This window comes from Mesoplodon densirostris, chromosome 2 (assembly GCF_025265405.1).
Source record: "Mesoplodon densirostris isolate mMesDen1 chromosome 2, mMesDen1 primary haplotype, whole genome shotgun sequence".
Lineage (NCBI taxonomy): Eukaryota > Metazoa > Chordata > Mammalia > Artiodactyla > Ziphiidae > Mesoplodon > Mesoplodon densirostris.
In genome coordinates, this window is record NC_082662.1 from 102,841,301 (window position 1) to 102,866,439 (window position 25,139).

Below are 25,139 nucleotides of genomic sequence, written 5' to 3' on the forward strand. Positions count from 1 at the left end.
CTCTGGAGGCCCTTTCTCATTGACATTTCACCTCAACCTTGTGAAATACAGGTTATTTCCCACATTTTACTAATGAGGAAACAGAGAGGTGATGTGATTTGTCTAAGGCCACACAGCAGAGGCAGGATTCTCGCTCTGGTCTCCTGACTCCCAGTCCTGCTGACCTGCAGGTTCTTGGGGGATGGCACCGTGTTTACCTAATGCCTTGCAGAGGCCTCTTGGATCCTGACTGACAGACCAGAGCTGGCCGTGTGGCCTTGAATAGTCCTGCTCCCTTATCAGTGCCTCGGCTTCCCCAAGAGTGAAGAGATAATCCTTGGGGCTTCCCTGGTGGTGCAGTGGTTGAGAGTCCGCCTGCCGATGCAGGGGACATGGGTTCATGCCCCGGTCCGGGAAGATCCCACACGCCGCGGAGCGGCTGGGCCCGTGAGCCATGGCCGCTGAGCCTGTGTGTCCGGAGCCTGTGCTCTGCAACGGGAGAGGCCACAACAGTGAGAGGCCCGCATACCACACACACAAAAAAAAAAGTGAAGAGATAATCCTTATCCTCCCTTCTCAACCTGTGGGGGACAGCCTGTGGAAGCAGCTGTGGGCTTATGATCGTCACCCATATGGGTATGTCACAAGCTGCATGATCTTCAGGACACAAGGTCTTCCTGAAATTCTTCTTTTCCAAATGCAGTTTCTTGGGGCAACCAAAAGGTGTCTCTCTCTGGGGGACTGGAGTCCCAGAGAACCAATCAAGCAAGATTGAATGGGAAGAAGCCCCTTGCTGGGTCCCCAGTGTCTGATGGACGAAGCGTGTGTGCAGGTGTGTGTGTACACATGAATGCGTACAGGGCTGCCCGAGGTCTGGCCCAGGGAGGCCCAGGCTGCCTCCAGCTGGCCAGACCCAAGGTGGTCAGGGGACCCTGCTGAGTCCTCCCTTCCTCTCTCATGCAAGAGGAATAGTTGCTCAGCCAGAGTTTCTCTGGTAAACATTGCCCAAATTGGTTTGGGGGAATATTTTTCCTCAGGGAACACTCACTCCCGAAAGTGAGCTGGGTGTCTGCCCAGCCTTGGATAGGATTTACTAAAACCAAACCAAAACAAAACAAAACAAAAAACAGCCCTGTCAGCAGGAATTGGAATTACAAAGGCCCTCGCTGCCTGCCTTTTTTCCCCGGCCCCTTTTTCTCCCTAAGCCTACCAAAACAGCCCAGAAGCAAGAAGAAAGTTTGGTCCCATGTTTTTCCCCTTAAAGCATTTTCAAGCAGGTGCCTCCAGTCACAAAGTCAGCCTGTCCCCAACTTCTTAAGAAGGGACATGCTTATTGTGTTTTCATGACACACCACCAGAGCTGTTTTTCTCTCTCTGGAATCTGGACTGTCCCGAGCACATGGTCCAATGTGTCACTACAGGGTTGTGAGTCAACTGAAGGCTCTCAGAAAGTGGAATCAGCCCCGCGGGGAAGGAGTTCCATGCCAGTGCTGTTCTAGGGCTGGGCTGGGAGAACCCCGCCCCCCATCCCTCCCCACAAGGGCTCTGGAGAAAGCTAACCTGGCGGGGAAGGGCTGAAGCAGTACCTCCCTTCTCCCCCCACCCTGAGCTGCCCCATCTTCCCTTTGGGTTTTCTCTTCAGTTCTATCTGCCCTATCATCTTCTGCACTCTGTTTAAAGCTCCAGCCCAAGTGTAGACCCATACCTGGTCTACTCCTGGTTCCCACTGCATCCCTGAAATAGCCCTGCAATGTGAAAAAGAACTCCAAATGCTGAGGGTGAACAAAAGAAATAACCACAGAAAACACAATGGCACACAGATAGGGTGGCTTCGAAGTCTTTCACCACTGGGCTCCAGGCCCAAAGGGCTGGGACAACGTCACAGGCCCCTCCCTAGAAGCTCTCTGCCCTTTTCTGGGGAGTAGCACCCTCTCTTTTCTGGACATTCATCTGTGGTCTCCTAACAGCCTGTATCCTTCCTGGCTGAAACCTCATCCAATCCTACCACCTGGGGCCTCCCACTTAGGCCTCATTGTGGTGGGCAGGGCTGTTTCATTCTCAGCCCACTGGCAGAACCGGGAGAGCTGAGATGGAAAGTGGGTCCCCCTTCCTATCTCAGGTAGCAATTTCACCTGTCCCCCTAAAGAGGGGCCTCTCCTGCATATACAGGGAAGGCCCTACATGCCCCTTTGTGGGCTCAAGGAATGCCAATGGCCATAGCAGTTCTTAGGTAAAAAGAGAAAACAAATGCTATTTAAAACCACAGTTGCCTTCTATGGAGGGTGGAGCCAGCAAAGGCAATCTAAGAGTCTCAGGTTTCCCCTGGTCCTGGGGAAGAGGGCCCGTCATTCAGCTGAATACCTTCTTGGGTTCTGAATGTTTGCACATGGGGCTGGAGCTGAGCCCAGGCTTAAGGGCTGGCAAGAACAAAATTTCCCAGGGCAACTTAAAGAGGGGCATAGTTTGCTTGTGATTGAGGCAGAGAGCCTGGGGAAGGTGGAGAGGAGCCAGCAGGCTGAGGGGAGCAGGCATTCTCTGGGAGGCAGGGCAGCAAGAACCTCTGGGAGCAAGTGCCTCCCGCAGCCTCCCCTGCCGCTCGAGGCTGTTCACTGGGCAGAGGGGCATAGATACCCGATTCCCACGAGAACAAACTTCCACTCGAGCTCTGCTACTCACTTTGTGTTGCTTGGGGTGGGGTGGAGCTGGGCTTGCATCCCGTGACTGGGTCAGTGAAAGAAAAGGCTGAGAAGGGGACCCTTCAGAAGAGACAGACAATTAGCGCCAGAGGGGGACCAGGAGAACATCTGCTGTCCCCGTCCTAGGAAGAGGCGGCTCTTGGGGAGAGCCCCCCGAGCCAGCTCTTGAGGCAGCAGAGAGAGTTAGGGGCACGTACAGTGGAGCCCACGCACCCGGTGTGACTCCGGGCTCTGCTTCCCACTGGCTTTGTGAGCAGTGGATCACAACAGTACCCGCTCTGCAGGGTGGTAGTGAGGGTTAAAGGTAAACGCACAGAGCCTGGCACGTGGAGGCAGAGAGGCCCCAGCTGATGCCCCGCTTATGCCTGCAGTCGGAACTGTGTGCACAGACGGCGATCTGAATCTTGTTCTCCGATCGGTTCCCATCTCACCTCGACTCCTTCCCACCGCGTACGTGCCCAGACACACGATTTCTTATCACAATAGAAAACAGCTACTGGAGAAACCGGTCCCATTGTTAAGGATGTTGGCGCCCTCCCTGAACTCCAAGCCGTGCCAAGTCCAGACCATCAGCAGGAAGACAGGCAGTCTTCTGAAGCAATCATTGGCGCTTCTCGGGCCATGAAGACCGAGGGCAACGCCAGCCTGCGCTGGCCAGAGACGGGTGAGGGTTTAAACATCTTGCCCCAGCCCCTCCCATCCCAGGGGCTGTCTCCCCCACTCTAATTCCCAAGGCCAAGTGGTTTCCGTGGAAAACCCTTCATCCCAAGTTTTGCTGCAGCCCTAGAGAAACCCTCAAGGTCTCAGAGATTTTGTCCAGAGAGGAAGGCATTAAACATTCATGGAGAATGAGTAGGTGTCATTTCAGACCTGCGAGGAAAATGTGGCTACAGGGGACGACGGATGAGGATGAATGAGGGCCAGTTGGGCATGGGGTTGGCAAGCGATTGGGGTGGGGGTGGGAGCTGCCTGCTGGAGAGGCCACATCTTTCTTTATTGTTGCTGACATGGAAACATCATAAAAATATGCTAGCACTTGGACAAGGCTGACCCAGACTCTACAGCTAGCTTTGTCTCCTTCCCCCTCGAAGGAAAAAATATGTGTGCGCAGTGGGAGGCTTGGAGGTGGGGGTTAGTTGGCTTAGGGTCCAAGGCACTTGGATATGTAGTTTCTCTTCCCTCCTTGGTTTCCTTGCTGGCGTTGCTTGTTGGTTTGCCTATTTCCACTCCCAGTAGAGACTGGACGTCTCTTGCGTGGAAGAGACTAATTGTGACAGAGCGAATGTCGTCTTTGCTCTGTGCCCTTTGACACCTCATGCCTCGGACTCCAAGTCTTGACCCTCTTCCCTACAGGATAGAGAGGTTCTCAGGCACAGAATGAAGACAGGGAGTGGGCAGAGGCCTGGGAAGGGAAGGGAGGAAAGAGGGAGTAAAATAACCAGGGCAAGAGGATTCCCTATAAAAGCCTAGAGGCAAGGAAGACAGTAGCAAGAGCACAGGGCTGGGTCTCATGAGACCGGGGTTGGGGTCCAGATTCACACAGACTCACTGAGCCACCCCAGACAAGTTGTGCGATTTCTCTGGTCTTAACTTGCTCATCTGTGGCAGGAGGACGTTGGGCCAGATCACCTCCGAGGCCCTTTCCAGCTCTGACTTTCCCCAAGTCCACGAGAAAGTGGAGTCATAACACTGGGATCCGCAGAAATTAGAAACCCCTCAGGGACTGCCCCAATTCTTCTAAGTCGGTTGCCATTCTGGTCGTACTTATACCCAGTGACCCCAGTCTCTCTGGATTGCTGCCGATGTAGGGAACCCATTGCAATCCCTTCCTCCCAAATGAATCCTGCAGTTTGAATGTCCTTGATAGTGCCCAGAAGGGATGTTTGGCTGTTGCTTCCCTTGTGACCAAATAATCTCTCTCCAGGAGAAAAATGTCACTGTGAGTTATCAGGTGGTAGAAGCTGTAAGACAAGTGCATGCTCTGCACGGCAAGGTGGGGGAAGCACATAAAATGCACCAGTGTTGGAGGAATTGATTTTTGTTGATGCATGAGCTTATTGCCTAATGATTTCCTGTTCATTCTCTTGTAAGGGAAAGATTGGATATTTATACCATTGAGATGCACAGGATACTAATGAAGGGCACGTGGGGCCGGGGCAGGGCAGTGCTGGCTGGCCCAGCCAGCTCGGAGCTATGGCAAGCTGCTGGCAGAGGAGGGAGGCAGAACAGGGCTGCGGTCTGGTTGCCAGTGGGAGCTGGGTTCTGCAGGCAGCTGGCCAGAGTGGGCAGTGGGGCTGTCCAGAAGCTAGGAATTTATCAAGGGTGAGAAGGGAACTGTCTGCACTGTTCTGAGCCTCTGGCAGTCTCTTAAGGCCACTTCTTCCGAAGCTGCAGGGAAGGACCTATTGTGAAAGGCTCATTTTAGAAACAACTTAAAAGAGAACACCCAAGGCCATTGGAGCCATTATTTACAGCCGGGTCAGAGCCCTGCGTGGACCAATTAACTTTGTTTTCCAGCCCCGCATGGGAAACCTTTAACCCCATGTACCCAAGAACGGCTACTGGTCCCACTTGGCCCAAGTGAGAGGGTGTGGAAGGGGCACATCCATCACCTCTGCTGAAGGGACAACCTGCAGGCCTGGAACTCTCACCTGTGGTGCAGGGACCGTGTTGTCATTCTGGGATTCTATCCCCTCTCTCTCCTGAACAGACACGCTGCCTGTGGGATGGAGCTCGGACCCCACATCCCGCCTCTCCCCCTTTCTGGGTTCCTGATGGATTTTCAGCAACCCTTTGCTAGAGGAGCCTTGGCCCTTTGAGTAGTTCCCAGAAAAGTCAAGGTCACGTTGGCTGCAGAACCTGGGGCTTAGCGGGTTGAGTCACGTTCTCAGGACCTGAGCTTTGAGCATGGAGGGACCCCTGGCGCACCCCCTTCCAACTTCCTCCTGGTCACTACAGGACATGAGCTTGGAGGGCGGGGCTGCAGGTCTTATTCTGGAGCAGGAAAAGCTGCTCCTGGCTTCCACATCCCTAACATCCCATGGCATCCTTGCGGGAGGCAACCAACCAGGCCCTTCCCCTCCTCCCCTCTTCAGGGAGGAGAGCAGAGGAAAGAGCCCAGCCAGCTGCCCTCTGCACTGGCAGGGGCTGAAGGAATAAACTGGGTGGGGGCAGGGACTGGACATTGTCGCCCCTCCCCCAGCCTGAGGGTGTGGGTGCAGGAGGAGAGCTCAGCATTCCAGAGAATAATGAGTTTAAGGAGGCCAGGCCCCAGGGAGTGTGTGGGTAAATGAACATAAGCAGAGACAAGCAGCTCCAGCTGAGCAGCAAGTAAACAAGAGAGGCCTGCAGCCCTGGAGTGACCCTGGGCTTCTGACTCGGCCAGTGGGGGAGGGCACAGCCAGGGCTCACGGGGGCCAGGCTGCTCAAAGAGTGGGCAGGGCTGGCCGACTTCATACATGATTCAGAGCAGCTCTGGCTGGAGGGCTTGGGGAACAGTCTTCATGGGTTTGGCGGGCAGCCCAGGCCCAGCCTTGCTTCCTTCACACCTCCTGGGGCTTCCATGACCCTGATCTGATCTCTTTTAGAAGGTTCTCTCTCTCTGCTTCTATCCTGGCTTGGTTCTGCTTGCAAGAGTCCAGACACTCGGGAATTCAAGGCAGAATTCTAGGGATACCTAGCCTTGCTGCAAATTCCTGATGCAACGTGCTGTCTTGGCCTGATCTGCTCTGCGTGACCCGGGGCTGATCACCCACTTCCCCCCATCCCCACCCCACCTTTTCCCCAAGTATGGCCCATACATGGAGCTAGCCTTCTGGCACACTGCAAAACCAGCCTGCCTAGGCCTTGAAATCTTGTTTCCCTAAATGATACATAAATGATAAAAAAGAGTTCCCCTAAAATGATACAACCCATGTCCTGATCTTCCACAAATGACCTCATCTCCAACGGGGCTCCAACAAACAGCTCTTGGCAAGGCTGATGCTGAACAAAATGGTCACGTCTCAGTCTGCCTCTTACTTGATCCGTTGCAGCGTCCGATACACTTGATCCTTCCCTCTCTCATTCTGGACACACTGTCCTTTTATCTTAGGACACTGCACTTTCCTGTTTTTCCTCCTATTTCACTGGCTGGGGGTTATCAGTCTCTTTTACTTCCTCGTGGTCCCCACATCTAAACATTAGAGTGTCCCAAAGCTCAGTCTTAGGTCTTTTCTCTAAATTTGGGATCTCAACTAGTCTCATGGCTTTTAACACCATCTATATGCTGACATCCCTTAAATTCAGTTGGTTAGCCAAGGCTTCTCTTTTGGACTCTACACTCTTTTTTTTTGGCCACGCAGCATACGGGATCTTAGTTCCCTGACCAGTGATGATCAAACCCGTGCCCTCTGCAGTGGAAGTGCAGATTCTTAACCACTGGACCACCAGGGAAATCCCTGGATTCCACACTCTGTATCCAAGTTTCTATCCAACATCTCCAGTTGGATGTCCCAACGGTATCTCAACTACAACATGTTCAAACCCGAGCCCTTGACCTTCCTCCCCATATGGGTTCTTCCTCCAGCATTCCCCAACTCAGTCAGTGGCGACTCCCTCCTGAGTTACTCAGGCTGACAACCTTGATTTATCTTTACACCCTAGACCCTGCATCCAATCTGTCAGCAAATACTGCTAGTTCTACTTTCAAGATGCATCCAGAATCAAGCACATCTTACATTTCGACCCCCCATCCTTGTCCAAGACACCACTGTCTCTTTTTCATGGCAATAGTCTCCCAGCGGATTTCCCTGTCTTTGCCCTTGTAGAGTCTATTCCCAACCCATCAACTATAGTGATGCTTTTAAACTTTTGACTGTGGAACTCCATGAGCCTTTCCTGCCCCTTTACCTCTCTCACTTTATCTTTTATGCTCTCTCCTCCCCAGTCCCATTTCTGCTTCAGCCACACTGGATGCTTATGGTTCTTTGAACAAGCCAGGCATCCTCCTGCCTCAGTGTCTTTGCATTTACCATTCTCTCACCTGGACCTCTCTTCTTCCAGGTATATGCATGGCTCTCTCCCTCTTGTCTTTCAGGCCTACTCAGATGGCCTCCTCTTGGGGATGTCTCCCCATCTACCCTGTTTTACCCTGCAATCCTCTCCTCTAGCCACACTCCCAACCCCAATACACCACCCACCCCCACCCCGCCGTTTCCTGGCTTTATTTTCTCCAGGCCACTTACCACTCTCAGCCACACTATTTATCTCACATACTCATTGTCTCCCTCACACGACTGTAAGCTTCATTTACCACTGCGTCCCCAGGGTCTAAGATGGTGCTTGGTACCCCACAGATGCTGGAACACATCACTGCTAGTTGCCTAGTTCCCGAACTATCCCTCCTTTGCCTTCCTCAGTTCTCTCCTTTTCTCTTGGAACTCCCCTGGCTTGGTACCCTTTTCTGGCCCCTGTCCTTCTTCTTCTTGACTGTGGGTGTTCCCCAAACTCAGTTCTTGTTCTCAAATTTTCCTTCTGCCATCTGCATCTCCCATTCCACTCCCTTACTCTCCCAGCTTCAGCAATCACCTTTATTTTCCCCTTCTCCCATTTCATGCAACTTAAATAATTGTTCTTTGGATTACATTTTTACTTGCTCCAAAAGCTCCACTCAACTGTAAGCTCCTTAAAAGCAAGGACTATATTTGTCCTTCAATACCCAGTGTTCTTGGACCCAAGTAAGTTCTTTAAGAGATCACTGAAGACATGTTGAGTGGATGAAGGTTCATTATGCTTCCCTCTTTCTCCTGCCCCTCTCCTAGCCAGGATAGAACTGGAAGCCTAAGATCCAAGGTGGGTACTTTGAAGGCATTGCATCAAGCTGCTGGTCAGTGAGCATCTGGGAGGCTTCATCCCAGGTGATTGACTGAGTCACAGTGAATCAATTGTGCCGACTCTTTGGCTCTACTTGAAAAGGCCTTTTGTAAGCTACCCTTGGACCACACTGGACTTGAGTATGTGGGTGTGAGAAAAGAATGCAACTAACTCTTTTCTGGCAAGGAAGGCAATTTCATTCCAGGAGGCCAGCCTTCCATCAGCATGCTGGGACCTGTGTGTCCCCTGGGATGGTGGAGGTGCTCTCCTGACTCCCCATAAGACTGTGAGGCTTTGAGGACTGGACTGAGTTGAAGTTATTGTATCCCCTGTGCTAGCCTGGTGCCTGGTACATGGTAATTACACCACAAGTAGTTACTGCACAAAGAAAAGAAACCCATTGTATTCGAGAGAAGTTCTTTCTAGATCCTTCCCCCAATCCAAAGAAAATAGAGAAACACACTCCCCTCCCTCTGACCCTCCCTCTTTCAACACTCTTTTCCTTCATTGCCATCAAAGCCTGGCCTAAAACTTTCCTTTTCTAGAAGCTTTCCCAGACCAGTCTCATCTGACTCTGATTATTTTCTCCATCTCTCCTCAACACTTCTGCACATGGCTTGCAGTGCAGCAGCTTGCATGATTTGGTTGTGAGCATCCTGAATTGCTCTGTCCCCAAGTGTGTGCCTGGTGTGCAAGGGGACTGAGGGGTTTGGGGGTCACTGCGCATGCTCCACACTTCCCAGTAGCTTGGTCAGAGGTGGGGCTTTTTCTTTGCCATCCTTTCCACAGCCCAGTCCAGCTTCTGTATCCAACACATGCTCAGTGATCAAACTGACAGCACATAGCTGACACTCAATACATGTTTGCTGAATGAAAGAAGAATGAATGTCAAACTCAGTGCCACAGGAGAACACTGGGGAGATGGTAACGGAATCCAAGTGTTAGCACAAAAGCTGCCCCCTGAAACGAGAGGAATAATCCAGGCCACAAAGAGAAAATCAAGCCAGTCACTCTTCTGGGTCCCCTGACGAGATGCACAGTTTCAGGGTCTATCTTCTGTCCAAGGAGCAATGTAATCACACTCACTCCCCTCTAGCCATGCAAGGATGTGGGCTCTGTTGAAGACCTGGACTTGAGTGTTGGCTCTCTACCACCTTCTGTCTGGGTGACACTGCATGTCACTTAACCTGGAACCTTCGTTTCTTTACTTACATACAGGGCACAATAATAAGGCTTATGGTGAGGATGAAATGGGATAAAGTTGGTTGTGCTCTTGGCTCCCAGTAGGAGCTCAAATAATAACCTGCATATTAATAACCAGTAAATGGGGGGCTTGAAAGGTGGGGAGGGAGCTGAGCCTGTTTGCAGGACTGGGCCTCATGGGAAAAGGAGGAAGGAAGCTTGCTGGTGGGGACTTGCTTGTGGCAGGAACTCCATGGAGGACATTTCCAAGGGGCTTAAAGAGAGGACTGATTCTTACTGACATTGAAAGGAGGAGGGTGTGTCTGGAAATTCTGCCCTGTGGCCTATCAGCCTGGGGTTTAGGCCTCTACTAGGGAGACCACACTTCCAGGGACTGGGTATCCCTGCTCTGAAAGCAAGAGAGCCAACCACTTCTCTATAGGGGAAGCTGAGAATCTCACAACTTGGAAACGAGTTTCTGAGGAAACCACAGCTCAGAGAGGGCAAATCACTTTTCCAAGGTCACACAGAGAACACATGATAGGACAAGAAGTAAAAGAGAGAAGTAAGTAAAACAGGAATAATAACAACCAACAACCTGTCGGAATAGGTGATCTGGAAAAAAGTGGGGGATCAGGCCTGGGAGTGGTACAAATAGTGACCCACAGGCCGAGTTAGAAGGAAAGGCACTGTAAGAATGGGGCTCAGGAGGCGGCTAGGTGACAGTGCTGCCCTAGGCGTCTTGTGCATTTTATTTAATTTACTACATAGAATACTGCTATGAGGTATGTACCATCATTCTCCCCATTTTACTGATGTAGAAACTGAGGCATGGTTTAGACAATGTCCCCAAGGTCTCAAAGCTAGAAAGTGCAGAAGCTAGAATGCAACACAGGTTTGTCTGGTATCAAAGCCTGAGCTCTTTGTACACAGCTCTGCTCGTCCCCAGGCTAGAAAAGAGACTGTTCTACCACATAAGGCACCCCCTCCTCCCTGCAGACTCCGAGTCCAGGCTCCCTGGAATTATACAGAGCACTCCATCACCCCCAAGACACACACATACCTGCACACACACATACATACACACACACGCACACACACACACACACTCATTCTGACATGGCGGGGACCTGGTAAGGCAGGAAGTTGGCCGAGTCCATTAATGTCACCAAGCACAACACATATTTATGGCCCCAATTACAGCCTCCATGAAGGAGCTGGAATGGCAACAGGAATACTTGTGTGCACTGGGGTCTGAGGCCTCTGTAGCAATAATTACAAGATTACAGAGATGTTAGCAAACCCTGGTGATGGCGGCTCTATTTTAATGATAAATCTACAGCTTCATATAGAAATAATGAGACTGGGGGCTGGAGAGGGGGGAAGGGAAGAACAGAATGATTTCAGCCAATCGAAGTTCTGTGTGGAAAGAAAATGACAAACCATGGGGAATGCCCAGGAGACCACCAGAGGACCTTAGTCAAGCCAGGCAAGAGGTGGGAGCCTCAGTGGCAGACCTGCCCATGCCTGAGCTTCTTGATTCCAGGGAACAGCAGAGACCTCTGACTGTCTTAGCACAGCTTGTTTGCCTGTTTCTCACCCTCTGGTGGGGTGTATGTTAGCCCCATTACAGCCTAGGCTTCCATCCAGAACAACCTGGGGATGCTGAGGGTAGTGGCCCTTGGGCTTAAGATTTGCAACTAACAAAGGGCTAGCCTCCCCAGATGAACGCCTCCCCTTCACTAGCTTTGAAGCTCCATGTTCAGTGGTTGTAAGAAAACAGCGCAAATGCTCCAGGCTTTGCTGCTTCAGACCACCTTGGGCACTGGGGCAGGGGCCAAAACAAGGAACCTGCCTGGTTCCACCTGCCAGGGCTGCACCTGATTCTCCCATACAAGTGTGAGGAGCACCAGGGGGACAGCATTCATGGACTCCTGTGACATCAGAGCAGCCTCCCGAGCCCACTTCTCACAGGGCCTCTCCTTCTACCCAGACTATTGGTCACTGACCCTCCACTTCAGTCCAGACTATGGGTCCCTGACCCTCCACTTCAGTCCAGGCTGGTTAATCTCTTTGCTACTCCAGACATAAACCATCTACCCAAACCATCTCTCTGCAGGAATGCACAGCCCAGGTCTCTCCCCACCATGCCTGGCTCTACTCACTTTCAAAATACTACTTGACTTTCTCCTCCAGGAAGCCTTCCCAGGTTAACTGCACCCAAATTCCATTGCTTCTTTAATATCCTTTCCTTGTGCACCAATACGTAGTTTTGTTTGAATTCACTAAGCCATCGGTCATTCAACAAGAACGTGCTGAGTTCTTATGTTTGCATAAAATGACATGCTCAGCCCTGAGGGAAAATACAAGAGACAGTCAAATGTGGGACACAAGCCATTCCTGAGCCACTGGGGACTCTGCAAGGCAGAATATGACTCAGTGTATAAATGAGGGACGCAGAAAATAAATCCAGAGGAGTGATTGCTGTGAGACCAGAAGGACTTCAGGGAAGCTTTGAAAGGTGGATTGGTTTGGGCCACGCAGAGAGGTGGGGGAAAAGCCTGTCTGCCAGAGGAAACCCTGGGAGCAAAGGCAAGAGGCAGAAATGCTGGACGTGTTCAGCGACCAGCCTGCAGGCCGGAGGAGCTGGGGGCCAAAATGCAGCTCTAGGAATGAAATCTGGCAGGAATCTGGCATGCAGGAAAGATGGGAGCCGGCTGTGCTCATGTGCACCGCGCCCCACGATGCTGGCTGCAGGCTTTCATGTACACTGAGTGCTCAATCATTTCCCGTTACTAGGGCTTGGGCCTCTCTAGCCTCAAAATAATTACAATTTTAGAGTAAGCACAGGTAAAAGCACCAGCCTTTTATTTCCTTTTCCTTTCCATTGTCTGATTCCTCACGCCCAGGATAAAGAGCCCACCCCTGAGAGCTGGCCTGCTGGAGAGGCTGTGGATGGGAGGGCCCCAGGGGCCTCACCAGGCAGAACATTCAGTGCACACAAACTGCGAGCAAGACAGGGAGTGTGAGCAAGTCACCCGATCTTCTGCTTCAGAAACTCCTGGGCCCAGACTCCTCCTGCTTTTGACTAGGATGCTCCCCCTTCCTTTTCGCTTATCAAGTTATATATACCAGTCCCTCCCTACCCACCTGAATTCTCCTTCCCCACCCAGGAAACCTTCCCTGGCTGTCCTAACTCTCAGATCTTACAGCCTCACAGTATTTGCTACTTTGTATCACTAGCTACTGCATTAAAGTTCTGTGGGTCAAAGAGGCTGTCTTCTATCCCAGTCCCCCTTGCTCCCCAGTTCCTGGCACAGTCCTGCTTAGGAGGAGATGGAGGAGGGCTAGAGTGGTACTGACTGAGGATGATGAGGATGGCAATGATTTGTCCAGCTCCTTTTGGACGATCTGCCTTTTTCTGAAGCTGGGCTGAGGAAGGGGTGTGGGACGAGTGCAGGGACAGCCACGGAATTCTAGGTTGTAGGAAGTTAGCATTCAGGTGAGGAGCATCCTTGGGCACAGACCGCATGCTCCAGGACTAGGGCTTCCATCGTGCCTGGAGCTCAAGTTACAGGAAAGGGAGGTCTCTGGAGAGGAGAAGGGAGGCTCTTCAGAGGGCTGTGTTGAGCCCTGCTTCCCACAGCCCCTGGCCCTCACACCTACCTCTCTCTGAGCACTTGGGCCTCAGCCTCAGTATGGGGGGGGACTGAGCCGCTTTTCTCTACCTGTATAGTCCCGATAATGAAGCTGCTGCCTTACGAGACCACAAGGGAAGAGCTGCACCAGATGTAAACTTCAGAGTGATTTATAAAGCGGAGCTCTTGGGCTTCAGGCTGGCACACAGCTGCTGTTCCAGCCCGCCCCGTCTGCCCGCCCTGTCTGCCGGCCCCGCTGCTTGTGCTGTTCTTGCGGATGACATTTCGGGAAAGCAAAAGTAGACATCAGACTGGGCTGGTCAAAGTCAGCAGCAGCTAGGAGAATGGGCTGTCCCAGAGACCTTCTCTGGAGCAGAAACGGAGCCCATCAAGCTTTCTCTCTTTGAACAAATCGATTCTTATCCTTTTCCCACCAGAGTGGGGCTGATTCTCCCAGCCTCTCTCCTTACAAGTTCAGCCCATAGATATTGAGTATTGATTGTCCAAAGGGAGGGTCTGCACTCAGGGAAATAGTGCAAGAAATATCCCAGGAGACACTCAATCAGTTAGCGTTCAAGACACCAGACACAAGGCCATTGGTGTTTGGTGGCCACACCCCTGCAGGGCTCTCAGCTGCCTGGCTGGGCTTAGAGAGAGGCACAGACACATCTGTGGGATGCAATTACACAGCTTCCTCAACAGCCACCCAGGGGACTGGAGAACACTGTCTACACTGGACCAAAGGGCTCTGGAGATGCCCTCTTAACTCTCTGTGCCAAACCTGTCCTCCCTCTTAAAATTCAACTTGAGCCCCAGCTCCTGGGGGCTCGTCATGGTTAATTCCAGTTGATCATGAACAGCCACCTTCCCCCCATGTGTGGATTAGCCAGGTCTCCCTTCAAGCCCCGCCCCGCTCCAACTCCCGGACTGGCCCAGGCAGGCAGGGCCTAAGATCAGGGGCTCTGCTGCATGGTAGTCACTAGTGCTGGTCGTTAAGTACTTCCAGTCCCCCTTCTGGACACGTGGTAGGATTGCTTTGCCCGCAGCCCCTTTGATAGTAGGAGTTGCATGTGTCTTGCTTTGGCTAATGAAATATGAGTGAAAGTGACATGTGCCACTTCTGCATGGAGGCTTTAAGAACTAGCACATGATTTGCCACATCTTCTTCCTCCTCAGGTGGTAACTATAGGGGCACAGGTCAAAACGGAGCCTCTGTGGGCTTGGATCCCTAAGTAACAAGGAAGAATGGCCAAGCTGCAAAGCACATGTAACATGAACGAGAACTAAACTTTGACCGCTTTGAGCTACCAAATCCTAGGATCGTTTGTGGCTATGGCATAACCTGGTTTATCCCAATTAATACAGCCTGTTCTTGATTGCTTGTGCCGGGCTTCCAGTACACACCAATGCCCTTCACTCACACTGCTGTCTGAGTCAGTAGTCTATGGGCCTGGCCCGATCCTTACCCATGATTAAAGACGTATATTATTTTATAGGTGGTAGACCTGAGGCCTGGCAGGTAGAGAGAACCACTTCAGAACATGCGATCCGAAGCCATAGATATGTTCCCTTCCCTTCCCACCCACATGGGGGCTCTGTTCCCTGCCCCCCACCAACGTGAGCCCCAGGGCAAGGACTTCCCCAGAGTGGGCTGGGCTATTAGTCAGAGTCCCCTTCGTACCCTGAAGGGCAGAGGCCCTTTTGTCTCTAGGGGTGAGGAGGATGCGGGACACATCCCAGTCAAATCCAGAACTGCAAATCCTCCAGAAGCCCAGGGAGCAGGGCGGTACTCACACTGGTTGCGTACTGGATGTCCTTCCAGATGGAGGTTTCCTGGGACAGGTCAGAGGCCTCAAAGAGGTTGTCCAGGATGACCTCCCCGATCATGTCATGGCGGGAGAAGCGGTCAAAGTCGAAGACACTGAGATGCAGCTTGCGGTCAGCCAGCTCCTCATAGGGCACGGGGAAGTGGAAGTTCTCATCGAAGGTGGGGTTCAGGGTCTTGCGGTGCACCCGTGTCTGCAGCTTGCGTTTGCGATCAGGCAAGAGGTAGATCTTGACGTAAGGGTCAGAGCTGCCACAGAAGTCCTTGGCGGGGAGGTCGAAGGCCTTCAGGATGCGCACAATCAAGGTCTCATTCTCGTAGTCGTAGCGCAGGCTGAAGTTGATCTTCCCGCAGGTCTTGGCCTCGGTTTTGGCATCGTCCCCCTCCACTGACTTCTGCTTGTAGAGCTCGGGCTTGATGCGGCCAATGCTGGTGGGCTGCTCCACCGCCGGGGGCAGCTCATTGCCGTAGTCCACGCTGGAGACATGCATCTGCCGTGGCAGGTGGCGCTTGAAGGACGTGTGCCTGGCACAGGGCAGGAGGGGGTGAGAGAGTGAGGTGGGGGAAGGAGTGGCGGAATGCAGGCAGGCATGGCTCGGGGCCCTGGCTCATCCTACCCCTTGTGAGGCCCCTTTTTCCTCCTGCCAGTTGACCCCCTTTCCCTCTGCACACACTTGGTGTGCATGACTTAATATATGAAAAGTAGTTGGAATGGAGCCTGGTGCGTAACAAGCTTCAGTAAGTGTTAGCCATTGTGATCATTATTATTTTTCCTGCTTTTCTGCTACCTGCTTTCTAGGTTTCTTTCCTGGTAGGCATGATGCTGGTTCCCCCATTAAACCATAAGCTCCCTGACTGAGAAGGACCATCCTTTCCCACCCTCCACGTGGCATTCCTTCATCACCACCACTACCATCCCCACCACCATGGTTAACATTTATTGTGCTTTGGAGTCAGACTGCATAGGTTAATTTTGGCTCTGCCACTTTCTAGCTGTATGACCTGGGGCAAGTTATTTAACCTCTCTGTGTTATAAAATGAGAATAATGAAAGTAGCAATTGCATAGGATTGCTGTGGGGGTGAAATGAATAAATACAATAAAGTGCTTAGAACAGGGCCAGGTATATACTAAGCTCTTATTATCACACGGATTCTTTCACTGGCTCCTCAGGGATACCCTTAGGAGACTCATTAGCCCTATTTTACAGTTGGGAAAAGTGAGGCTCAGGAAAGGTGAGCAACTTGCCTGAGGTCAAACAACAAACTCTGTAAACGTGACCCAGCACTTTCATCATTTCTGGCTTTCAATCTGAAGACCAGGCCTGCTTTCCTTTGGCTGGTCCCCTGGGAGCCTGGACTCCACAAGAGCCCCCAATTTTTTTTTCCTCTTTTTTTTTTTTTTTTTTTTTTTTTGCGATATGCGGGCCTCTCACTGTTGTGGCCTCTCCCGTTGCGGAACACAGGCTCCAGACGCGCAGGCTCAGCGGCCATGGCTCATGGGCCCAGCCGCTCCGCGGCATGTGGGATCTTCCCGGACTGGGGCACGAACCCGTGTCCCCTGCATCGGCAGGCGGACTCTCAACCACCGCGCCACCAGGGAAGCCCAAGCCCCAAGTTTTTAATAAATACAATGCCTTATACCTGCATGTACCACATCATTTAAAAGTGTTTCTGAATTTGGAGTAGGTTTTTGTCATTAGGTGGTGTTTGTTTTTTGTTGTCATTTTGTTTTTTCAGTTAAAGAATGCCATGTATACAATTGCTGTCACACGGGGAACGCTGTCAAAAGCTATCCTCATTCTCAAAATGTTAGGAATCTCTTGCTTTCTCTCCCACACACTGCAGCCTCCATCTAGGGGGCTGTATTGACATAGACACATCATGAACTCTTATGCCTCTGCGCCTTTGCGTATTCTCTTCCCTCAGCCTGAAGTCTTTCCTTCCCTCCAGATAAGTCAACATCTCGCACCCACACACATCCCAGGGCTTGCCACCTGCACAGCACCCCACCTCAAAGGTTCCCCTCTCCTGAAGTCTCTCCTGGCGCCCACCTCCGAATTGATCACCCACCAAGAAGCACATCATCTGACATATTCTCCAACCAGAATATGCACATGATTATTTCTGGTCTCTGATCCTCACAGGCTGGAATCTCATTAATGTATTGGATCCAGGAATGTGGAGGTAGGGAAGGGAGGGGTCCACCCCTCACCTGGTGGATGACGCTGGCTCTGTGGTCTGTCGCTGCAGCCGTGTGTGACGCATGATGTGCTCTTTGACCGACCTCTGCACCTCGGCAGGGATATCTGGGGACGTGTGGCTGATCTTCACTGCTGCCTCTAGGAAGCCCAGGGTGTTGGGGTCTTTCAGCTTGTCCGCCATGTTGCCTCTGGAGCTGGGGCTCTGGAGGGCCTCCGGGGAGGGGTTAGCAGAGGAGGGGCTGGAGGCCTCTTTGGTCCTCCAGGGCATCCAGCACAGCTTCCAAAAGAGAAAGAGAAAAACTGCCACCAGGGCCACGCCACACACAATAACTACCACTGTGAGGAGGCTGACAGAGGTGCCTGCCCTCAGCCAGGCAGGGAGCGACAGGGACAGACACAGGAGGGGAGAAGCAGGGAAGGGTGTTCAAAGAGGGGCCGCACAGAAGGGACAGAGACGGAAGAAGAGAAAAGAGTGGTCATGAGAAGGCTGCCCAGGTAGAGGAGGGATGGTTGTAGGGTTGATGCTCCATATCCACCTTGTAAAATATCTGCAGCCTCGGGTTCACCTCGGTCTGATTTCTCCAGCTTTGCCCCTCCCCCCACCGCCAGCTTGGGGAGCACCTGGGTTGCCTCCCCTCCCCATGGGCACGTGTATGGGGAAGGGAACGTAATTTAAATAGCAGCCTAGGCAAATGTGCAAATTCGTGAAGCATTCACATTTGGATGCTGCTTGAATTTCTATTAGAGCTGTTACTCTGGCCAGATTTACAGCAGGGTCGGTTTTGCAGACAGCTCTCTTCCTCCACAGGCTGTGAGGCCTTGGGGACCCCAGTCTGGGCTACCTCATTCCCTTCCCTTACCCCGTGCCTGCCAAGCCCACAGCAGGAGCTAATATATAGTTAGTAGGTTGACTTGAAGTGAATGAGATCGGGCATAATCTCCTCGAGGCGGGGCATTAGGTCTAATGCTTCTGCTGTCCTCCTGGAACTCTGCACATAGTAGGCTCAATAAATACTTGTATTAAGTTGGAGTCTGATCCACACAGTTGACTTCAAAGCTAAATACAGATGATTCCGATAGCTGTCCTTTCCCCCCATTCCTGTGGCTATGTGAGAGCTTTGCTGTAAAACTGGTATTATTATTATTATTATTTTTTTTTTCGGTACGCGGGCCTCTCACTCTTGCGGCCTCTCCCGTTGCGGAGCACAGGCTCCGGACGCGCAGGCTCAGCGGCCATGGCTCACGGGCCCAGCCGCTCTGCGGCATGTGGGATCCTCCCAGACTGGGGCACGAACCCCTGTCCCCTGCATCGGCAGGCGGACTCTCAACCACTGCGCCACCAGGGAAGCCCCCTAAAACTGGTATCTTTGAATGTTGTGATTCGTTCAGAGGCAGGCATTCACTGTCCCACACCCAGCCCACCTCTGCCCCCAGTAGGATGCCCAGTACCCCAGGAGAGCTGTGAAGGATGCCTCCCTCTGGGAGAAATTATTAAGCAGGCTTCCCACCCCACCTTTAGGAATGAACCTTTGAGCCCAAGGCCTCTTCTTACTCTGAGATGTCAGAGGCCTTGAACCAATGATGGGTTTGCACAAAGGTCACTTGTAGACAAGCCAGCACAGGAGGCTTGTTTGGCTTACATGATGATTGAAACATTGAGCAATTCCATCATCACTATCGTCATCATCACACCAGATTTCTGGCTTTTCTGGAAAAGGCCTGAGGACTTGCTAACTGGACCTATGCTCCCGCATGGTGGGAACTGGCGATGCCTTTTGGAAGGCTGCGTGCTCACCAGCTGCTCTCCCTATTACCTGCCTGGCCCCTGCAGGCCGGTGAGTTTGTAGTCTCTGGATTATCCTGTCCCCATGCCTTAAGAATCTTGGGATTTAAGATGAGAAATGACCCTACAAGTGAGGCTGTGCTTTTGCAGATGGGAACAGTGGTCCAGAGAAGGGACTTGCCTGGGGTCACAGGTCAGACACAGAGCCTGGACCAGGGTCCAGATGTCCACTGCCCAGCCTGGGGCTCATTCCACTGTCCCAGACTGTTTGTCCCTGATTAAACTATAGGCTACTATAGCCCTGTGCTTTTTATATTTGTCTGACTCAGGGCTCAGCATAGAAACTGACACATGAGAAAGAATGAATGAATGAGTCAGCTGTCGTTATCTCTCAACCAACATTTACTGAGCACTTGCCATGTTCCAGGTGCTAAGCTAGACTGGGAGTATAGAGATGCCCAGTCCCTCCTTGGGGGATCAAGAGTACTCTCACGGCACATGGGCCCCTGCGAAAGCTGTCCCCCATCCAAAGGCACCTGAGAAGGAGGCCAGAACATCAGCCACCCTCTCTGGGGAGTTAGCACTGTCTCCCAGCTCCCTGGTTGTAGGGTACTGGCCTTGACCAGCTACCACCTTCAGGAATAAGGAATGAGAGCACAGGATCCTCAAGTCCTTAGCAACCTACTCCAGCCCCCAGGTCCCTGCACGGAGACAGTGGAGTCTTTCCCCAATATAGGAACTGAGGTTAGTCCACCAGAGACTGCCAGGGAACAGAAAAACCGATTCCTATTTAACTTCTAGACTGAAGATCTGCAATTATGGTGTGCATGCATCCTGGGAGCACAAGAGAAAAAATATCAGATTGCTTAATATTTATTTATTATCTTAAAAATAAAAAATCAGGGCTTCCCTGGTGGCGCAGTGGTTGAGAGTCCGCCTGCCGATGCAGGGGACACGGGTTCATGCCCCGGTCGGTGAAGATCCCACATGCCGTGGAGCGGCTGGGCCCGTGAGCCACGGCCGCTGAGCCTGAGCGTCTGGAGCCTGTGCTTCGCAATGGGAGAGGCCACAGCGGTGAGAGGCCCGCATACCGCAAAAAAAAAAAAAAAAGAAAGAAATCAAAATTGTAATATACAGGTTAACAGTAATAGGAATGATGCCATTTTATTGTTGGATTTAGTCAAGTTATTGAACATTACTATGTCCAAGGTACCGAGTGATTTTTATGTATTCACTCATTTAATACTCTCCAGTGAAATAGGTAAAGATTATTATCCTCACTTTGCAGATGAGGAAACTGAGGCACAGAGGGTTAAATAGATTGCCCAGGGTCACACAGCTGGTAAGTGTTTGGACTGAGATACAACCCAGACAGTTCAGCTCTACAATACCCCCTCTGTACGTGTGTATAGAACGTGGGAACAAAAAACACATATCAGAGGTACTAAATCAAAATAATTTTTGCTGTTATGAGTTCATGATCTAAATGGTTTGAAGACTGTTTTTTAGGCCTGGATCCCCTTGGAGTTCACCAGGAACGCTACCACAGATATGGGTGTCCTTATTCTAAGTATCTGGCCATCTCTGGGCCCTCCACATCTGTTCTCTGTTACAGCTATTCCGGGTGCAGTCTCTGCAATATGGGTCACCTTAAAACAAAAGGTATTTCTAGGGTTTTGCTTTCCTTTGATCATACATCTTGCTTGCTCTGGTAATAATTAGAATTTTAATGAGAAAGGGGGAGAATGGGGGAAATCCAGAGAGCGGAGAGTGCATTTAAATGTTCAGCCTGACAAAAAAACTGAATTCATAAATGAAAAGAGAGGTGGAAGAATCAATTTTTCCTCGGTGTGGTTGCTATTTTGAATGCGTCTCCACGTGACCCCCGCCCTGGCTGTTATTCCCTCGGAGCTGTGATTAGGGAAGGCAGAGGTATGGATTATTGGTAATTGGCACCCAGCGCTCAATACTGGTTATGTAAGACCAGGAGGCCCTTCCTCTGCCTGGAGAATCTTCTTCTGGGACATCTCACAGGCAGGCAATGCAAGGAGAATTAGGTCCTGATGCTGAGTGGGTACACCCACACAGGGGAACAAGGTGGTGAGCAAGGCTGGTAAGACCAGAATTAGGCCAGGATGGGTATGACTGTATAGGATTTAGCCCCTTTAAAATCACTACACGTGGCCTTGAACTCAGCCAGCCCATATAGCCTGGCTGAAGGTACATAATGGCCCAAGGGCTGTCCAAAGGCCCAGATGATCTAAGACATGTGCCGTCCTACCCTAGGCCTGCTGGGGCCAACCCACCAGGATGTGTTGCCCTCTAATAAATCACAGGTACATAGCAGCCTTCAAAGCCTTCTTCCCACTCATGTCTTGTTTGAACCTCAACCTTATGAGGCAGATAGAATTTTGACAGGCAATTCAGCCACCTTTTGAGTCCTGACCCAGTGCTCTTCATATTTATACCATGCACTGGCTTTGTGGTAAGATAGAGGTAAGCCTCCAGGAAGGGAGAAAGTCCTTAGCACAGCACTGAAAAAGAGAAAGGACTTCCTAAGAGTTTCTATTTGTATTCTTCCTCCCTGTCTTTTTCCTTCTTTATTTCCCCTTCAGCCTGGAGAGAAAGAAGCGCTGCTCTAAAGTCAGACTGGGCTCATTCAATGTCCATCTCTACTGTTTTTAATCTCTCCCAGCCTCTGTTTCCTCATCTGTAAAGTGGGTACAGTAATAGTATCTACCTCATAGGGTCATTGTGAGATTTAAACGAGATCAAGCGCATCAAAAGTGCTAAGGACAGTGCCTAGAATGTAGTAAGCCTTATAATAAATATTTGCTATTTTTATTAGAATTATCTAGCTCTGCCCAATATGATTCTGGACATCTCCTAGTTCTGAAATTTGTTTAGTGGGCAGAACACATGCAAACCATGAACACTAATAAACAGAGATAGCTTTAACTTTATCATTACAAACTAGGAACCACCTTACTAGTAGAAATAATATCACTATTTCATATATAGCTAGGTGTCTCTGTATCTCAAGACATAATACATAATATATCAAAGATGTCACATCTCCAAGTTTTTCTGTCAACACTCATTTGCTGGCTACTTGTTCAGTTGTTTTGTCGTTACAGTCACCAGCCAGCTGGTGAACAGGAGCAAGCTCCAAAGGAATGAGAAGAAATTCATGGAAGAAAAATGTTCAACCGAGAACATGCTATGCTTTTGCAAAGATTTCTTGGAAACTGGGGGAAAGAAGTCCATACTCAGTATTAGGTGAGAAACATCTTCAGTGAGGTATCAGAGGAGACCAGTATTCCATGGGTACCTGGTTTGGGAAACCCTATTGGCCAGTCACCCAGCAGCCTCTGGGAGAGCAAATAGCTATGGAATTTGGCTTTAGAAACACACCCAGTGACCTGGCGCTGTGCAGGGCATGTGGCTTCTAGCCTGGGCATCACTGGGTGCTCAGACACCAGGCAGACATCTCAGCTGAGCACCAGTGCCAGAATGACCACAGAGCACACCCACCCACATTTCTAATTGTGTGACCTTGAGCAAGTTACTTAACTTCTCCAAACATTGGTCTCCTCTTTTATTTAATGGGGATTCTAATGATCTGTACTTCACAGAATCATTGTGAATATTAAATAAACTAAGGCTTTGAGCACAGTGCTCAATACATGGTGAATGCTCCCCAAAGTAAGCTGCTATTACTTCTTCCTGTTTTGTTTTGTTTGTGTTTGTCTGTTTGTTTGTTTGTCTGGTGGGGGATAATAGTTTACTGGGTACAGGATGGACCCAAAGCTTGGCCATCTGAGGCAGGGAAGGGGACACAAGACCAGAGGGCAAAGCACCTGAGAGACCTCAGGCTCCTTCTTTCCTAGGAAGTTAAGGTCCCCTGAATGCCATCAAGGCAGGACCTGCTTGTCACCTTAAGTGAGATTGTCTGACAGGGGTGATGGCTCATGGCCTCCCTCTCTTTCTGGAAAATGGTAAGCTATTAATTAGCAACCCAGGGCTTTCTTATCACCCCAGTGACACTTCTTTCTCCAGAGACAGAGCCCTGGTGCCCCGGGGCCCCCTCCTCTTCTCTCCACCCATAGTGTTAGGATTTATCAGCAGTCCTCATCGCTTGCTATTGTTCCCATTTTTCTAATGGGCCTCCATGTCAGGAAGATCCATTCTGTAATAGTAACAGACATTCTCGCTAACAGATTGTAATTGAAAAGATAAACTGGGGAGAGGAAGTGAAAAGAAAGGACAATTTTCCCTGCTCCCCTCAAAGCTGGAGAAGGCTGGCTTCAGGGTCTGGGGCTGCTGATGGACCCTCGGAAACGGGCAATGCCAGGCTCTGCAGAGCAGGAGCTGCCTTGGCCAAGGAGCTGCCATTCAGACACAGATGGAGAGATAGACCAGCACAACCCAGAGACCAATCAGCGAGAAACTCAGAGGGCCCAAAGCCTGGAAGGAGCAGCAGGTAGTCTGGGAAGGGAAAAGACTCTGGGCAGAAACATTACTACTAAATACTAGTAATATTATTTGTTATTTATTTCTACATGGTAAGCACTGTGGCCCTCAGTGATCTCATTTAACCTTCACATCCTCCCTAAGAAATTCACCTCTCAAAGATAAATTAACTAAGTTTAGAGATGTTAACAAAATAACTTGTTCAAGTGTACCTCAGTTAAGTGGAAGAGCTGGTATTTGAACCTGGACTTTCTGATGCCAAAGCCCAGGTTCTTGAGCCAGGCCCTTGAGGGGACTGAAGGCTGAGCTGAAGAACTACAGAGGAGAAGCCTGGGCAGAGAAGCTAGAGAGGTATTTCTTCACTATAATCAGGAGAGGGTGGGGAGCATAATCTACTTTTTGGCCTGACCCTCTGAACCTGGGCAGAGCCCCAGGGACTAGGATTATGACCAGCCTCCTCATCCTCCATTTCTTTCTCCTTCCCTGGAAGATGCAGACACTATAGCCACCAGGCAAATAACCAATGGCCCCTGGAAAAGTCCCATTCAGAGATGTACCTGAGAAATACCTGAGTGTGTGTGTATGTGTTGGGGCAACAGGGGCTATTCTGTTCTGAGGCTCACAGACGTTCTCCATTAATAATAAGCTCTGCTGTGGCTTGCACATTTATTAGGAGAACGTAGTATAATTAAAATTTAGGGTTGGGGGAGGGGGAGCAGAAAGCCTTTGCTTCCTTTCCGAGATCCAGGCCAAACTACCAATGGGGATATTTATTAGGAGAACACAGTATAATTAAAATTTAGGGTTGGGGGGAGGGGAAGCAGAAAGCCTTTGCTTCCTTTCCGAGATCCAGGCCGAACTACCAATGGGCATAATTAGCAGAGTCCAGACAGAGAACGAATTAATGCTCTTGGAAAAGCTGTGATGAGGAGAGACAATGCTGGGTTAATTACGGCCGCACCAAGTTTTATGACTGGGAGCCTGTTTCCACTATCATTAGGGGATTCAGGGATAAATCGGAGACTAATGTGGAGTGTTAGAGCTAACAGAGCATTGGCGTTAATTTAGCAATTATTAGTATTATTTTGGCAGATGGTGACTGTGCCTTTCTGCCTGATTGGTCAGGGCATGTAGCCCCTCTGAATGGGGCAATCAAGCCTGGGGTGATGGGGGGAGAGGCAGACAGAAAGCTTCATTCTTTTCCCTCTACTCCCCTCTCCCTGTTTATACCTGCAACTAGTGAGAAGAGAGGTCTGCCTGGGTCCTCGTGGAGCAAGAAAAACAGTTCAGCGCCCCGCACAGAGAGAAGGGAGGGATGAGGAAGTGTCATACACCTGGAGCATCCAGGGCTGGATGCCCTGCTCACTTCTACTTTCAGCCCCTCTGCTTTCAGTTCAAGTGTGGCTGAGTTCTTCCATTTTTAGAGGCTTCTTTTCCTAAGCTGGACCAGCAGGGGTGCCACTTAGCTGGGTCAGGACTTTCTCTGAGCCTGCTGCGCCCCGCTCCAG

General features: G+C 50.7%; 1 protein-coding gene across 2 annotated transcripts in view; it reads right to left on the reverse strand.

Moving 5' to 3' along the window:
• The window catches only part of SYT6 (synaptotagmin 6), a 59,972-nt gene that overhangs the window by 29,797 nt on the left and 5,036 nt on the right, over positions 1-25,139 (reverse strand). The window contains exons 1-3 of one of the 2 annotated variants that reach the window (XM_060086597.1): positions 17,387-17,724; positions 15,156-15,698; positions 11,278-11,290 (exon numbers count right to left, since the gene is read on the reverse strand). In XM_060086597.1, coding sequence (XP_059942580.1) covers positions 11,278-11,290; positions 15,156-15,698; positions 17,387-17,643 — 813 coding nt within the window. In that variant the 5' untranslated portion in view covers positions 17,644-17,724. Of the gene's footprint in view, positions 1-11,277; positions 11,291-15,142; positions 15,699-17,386; positions 17,736-25,139 lie in introns of those variants that run through there. The other variant, XM_060086590.1, reaches the window with a different exon arrangement.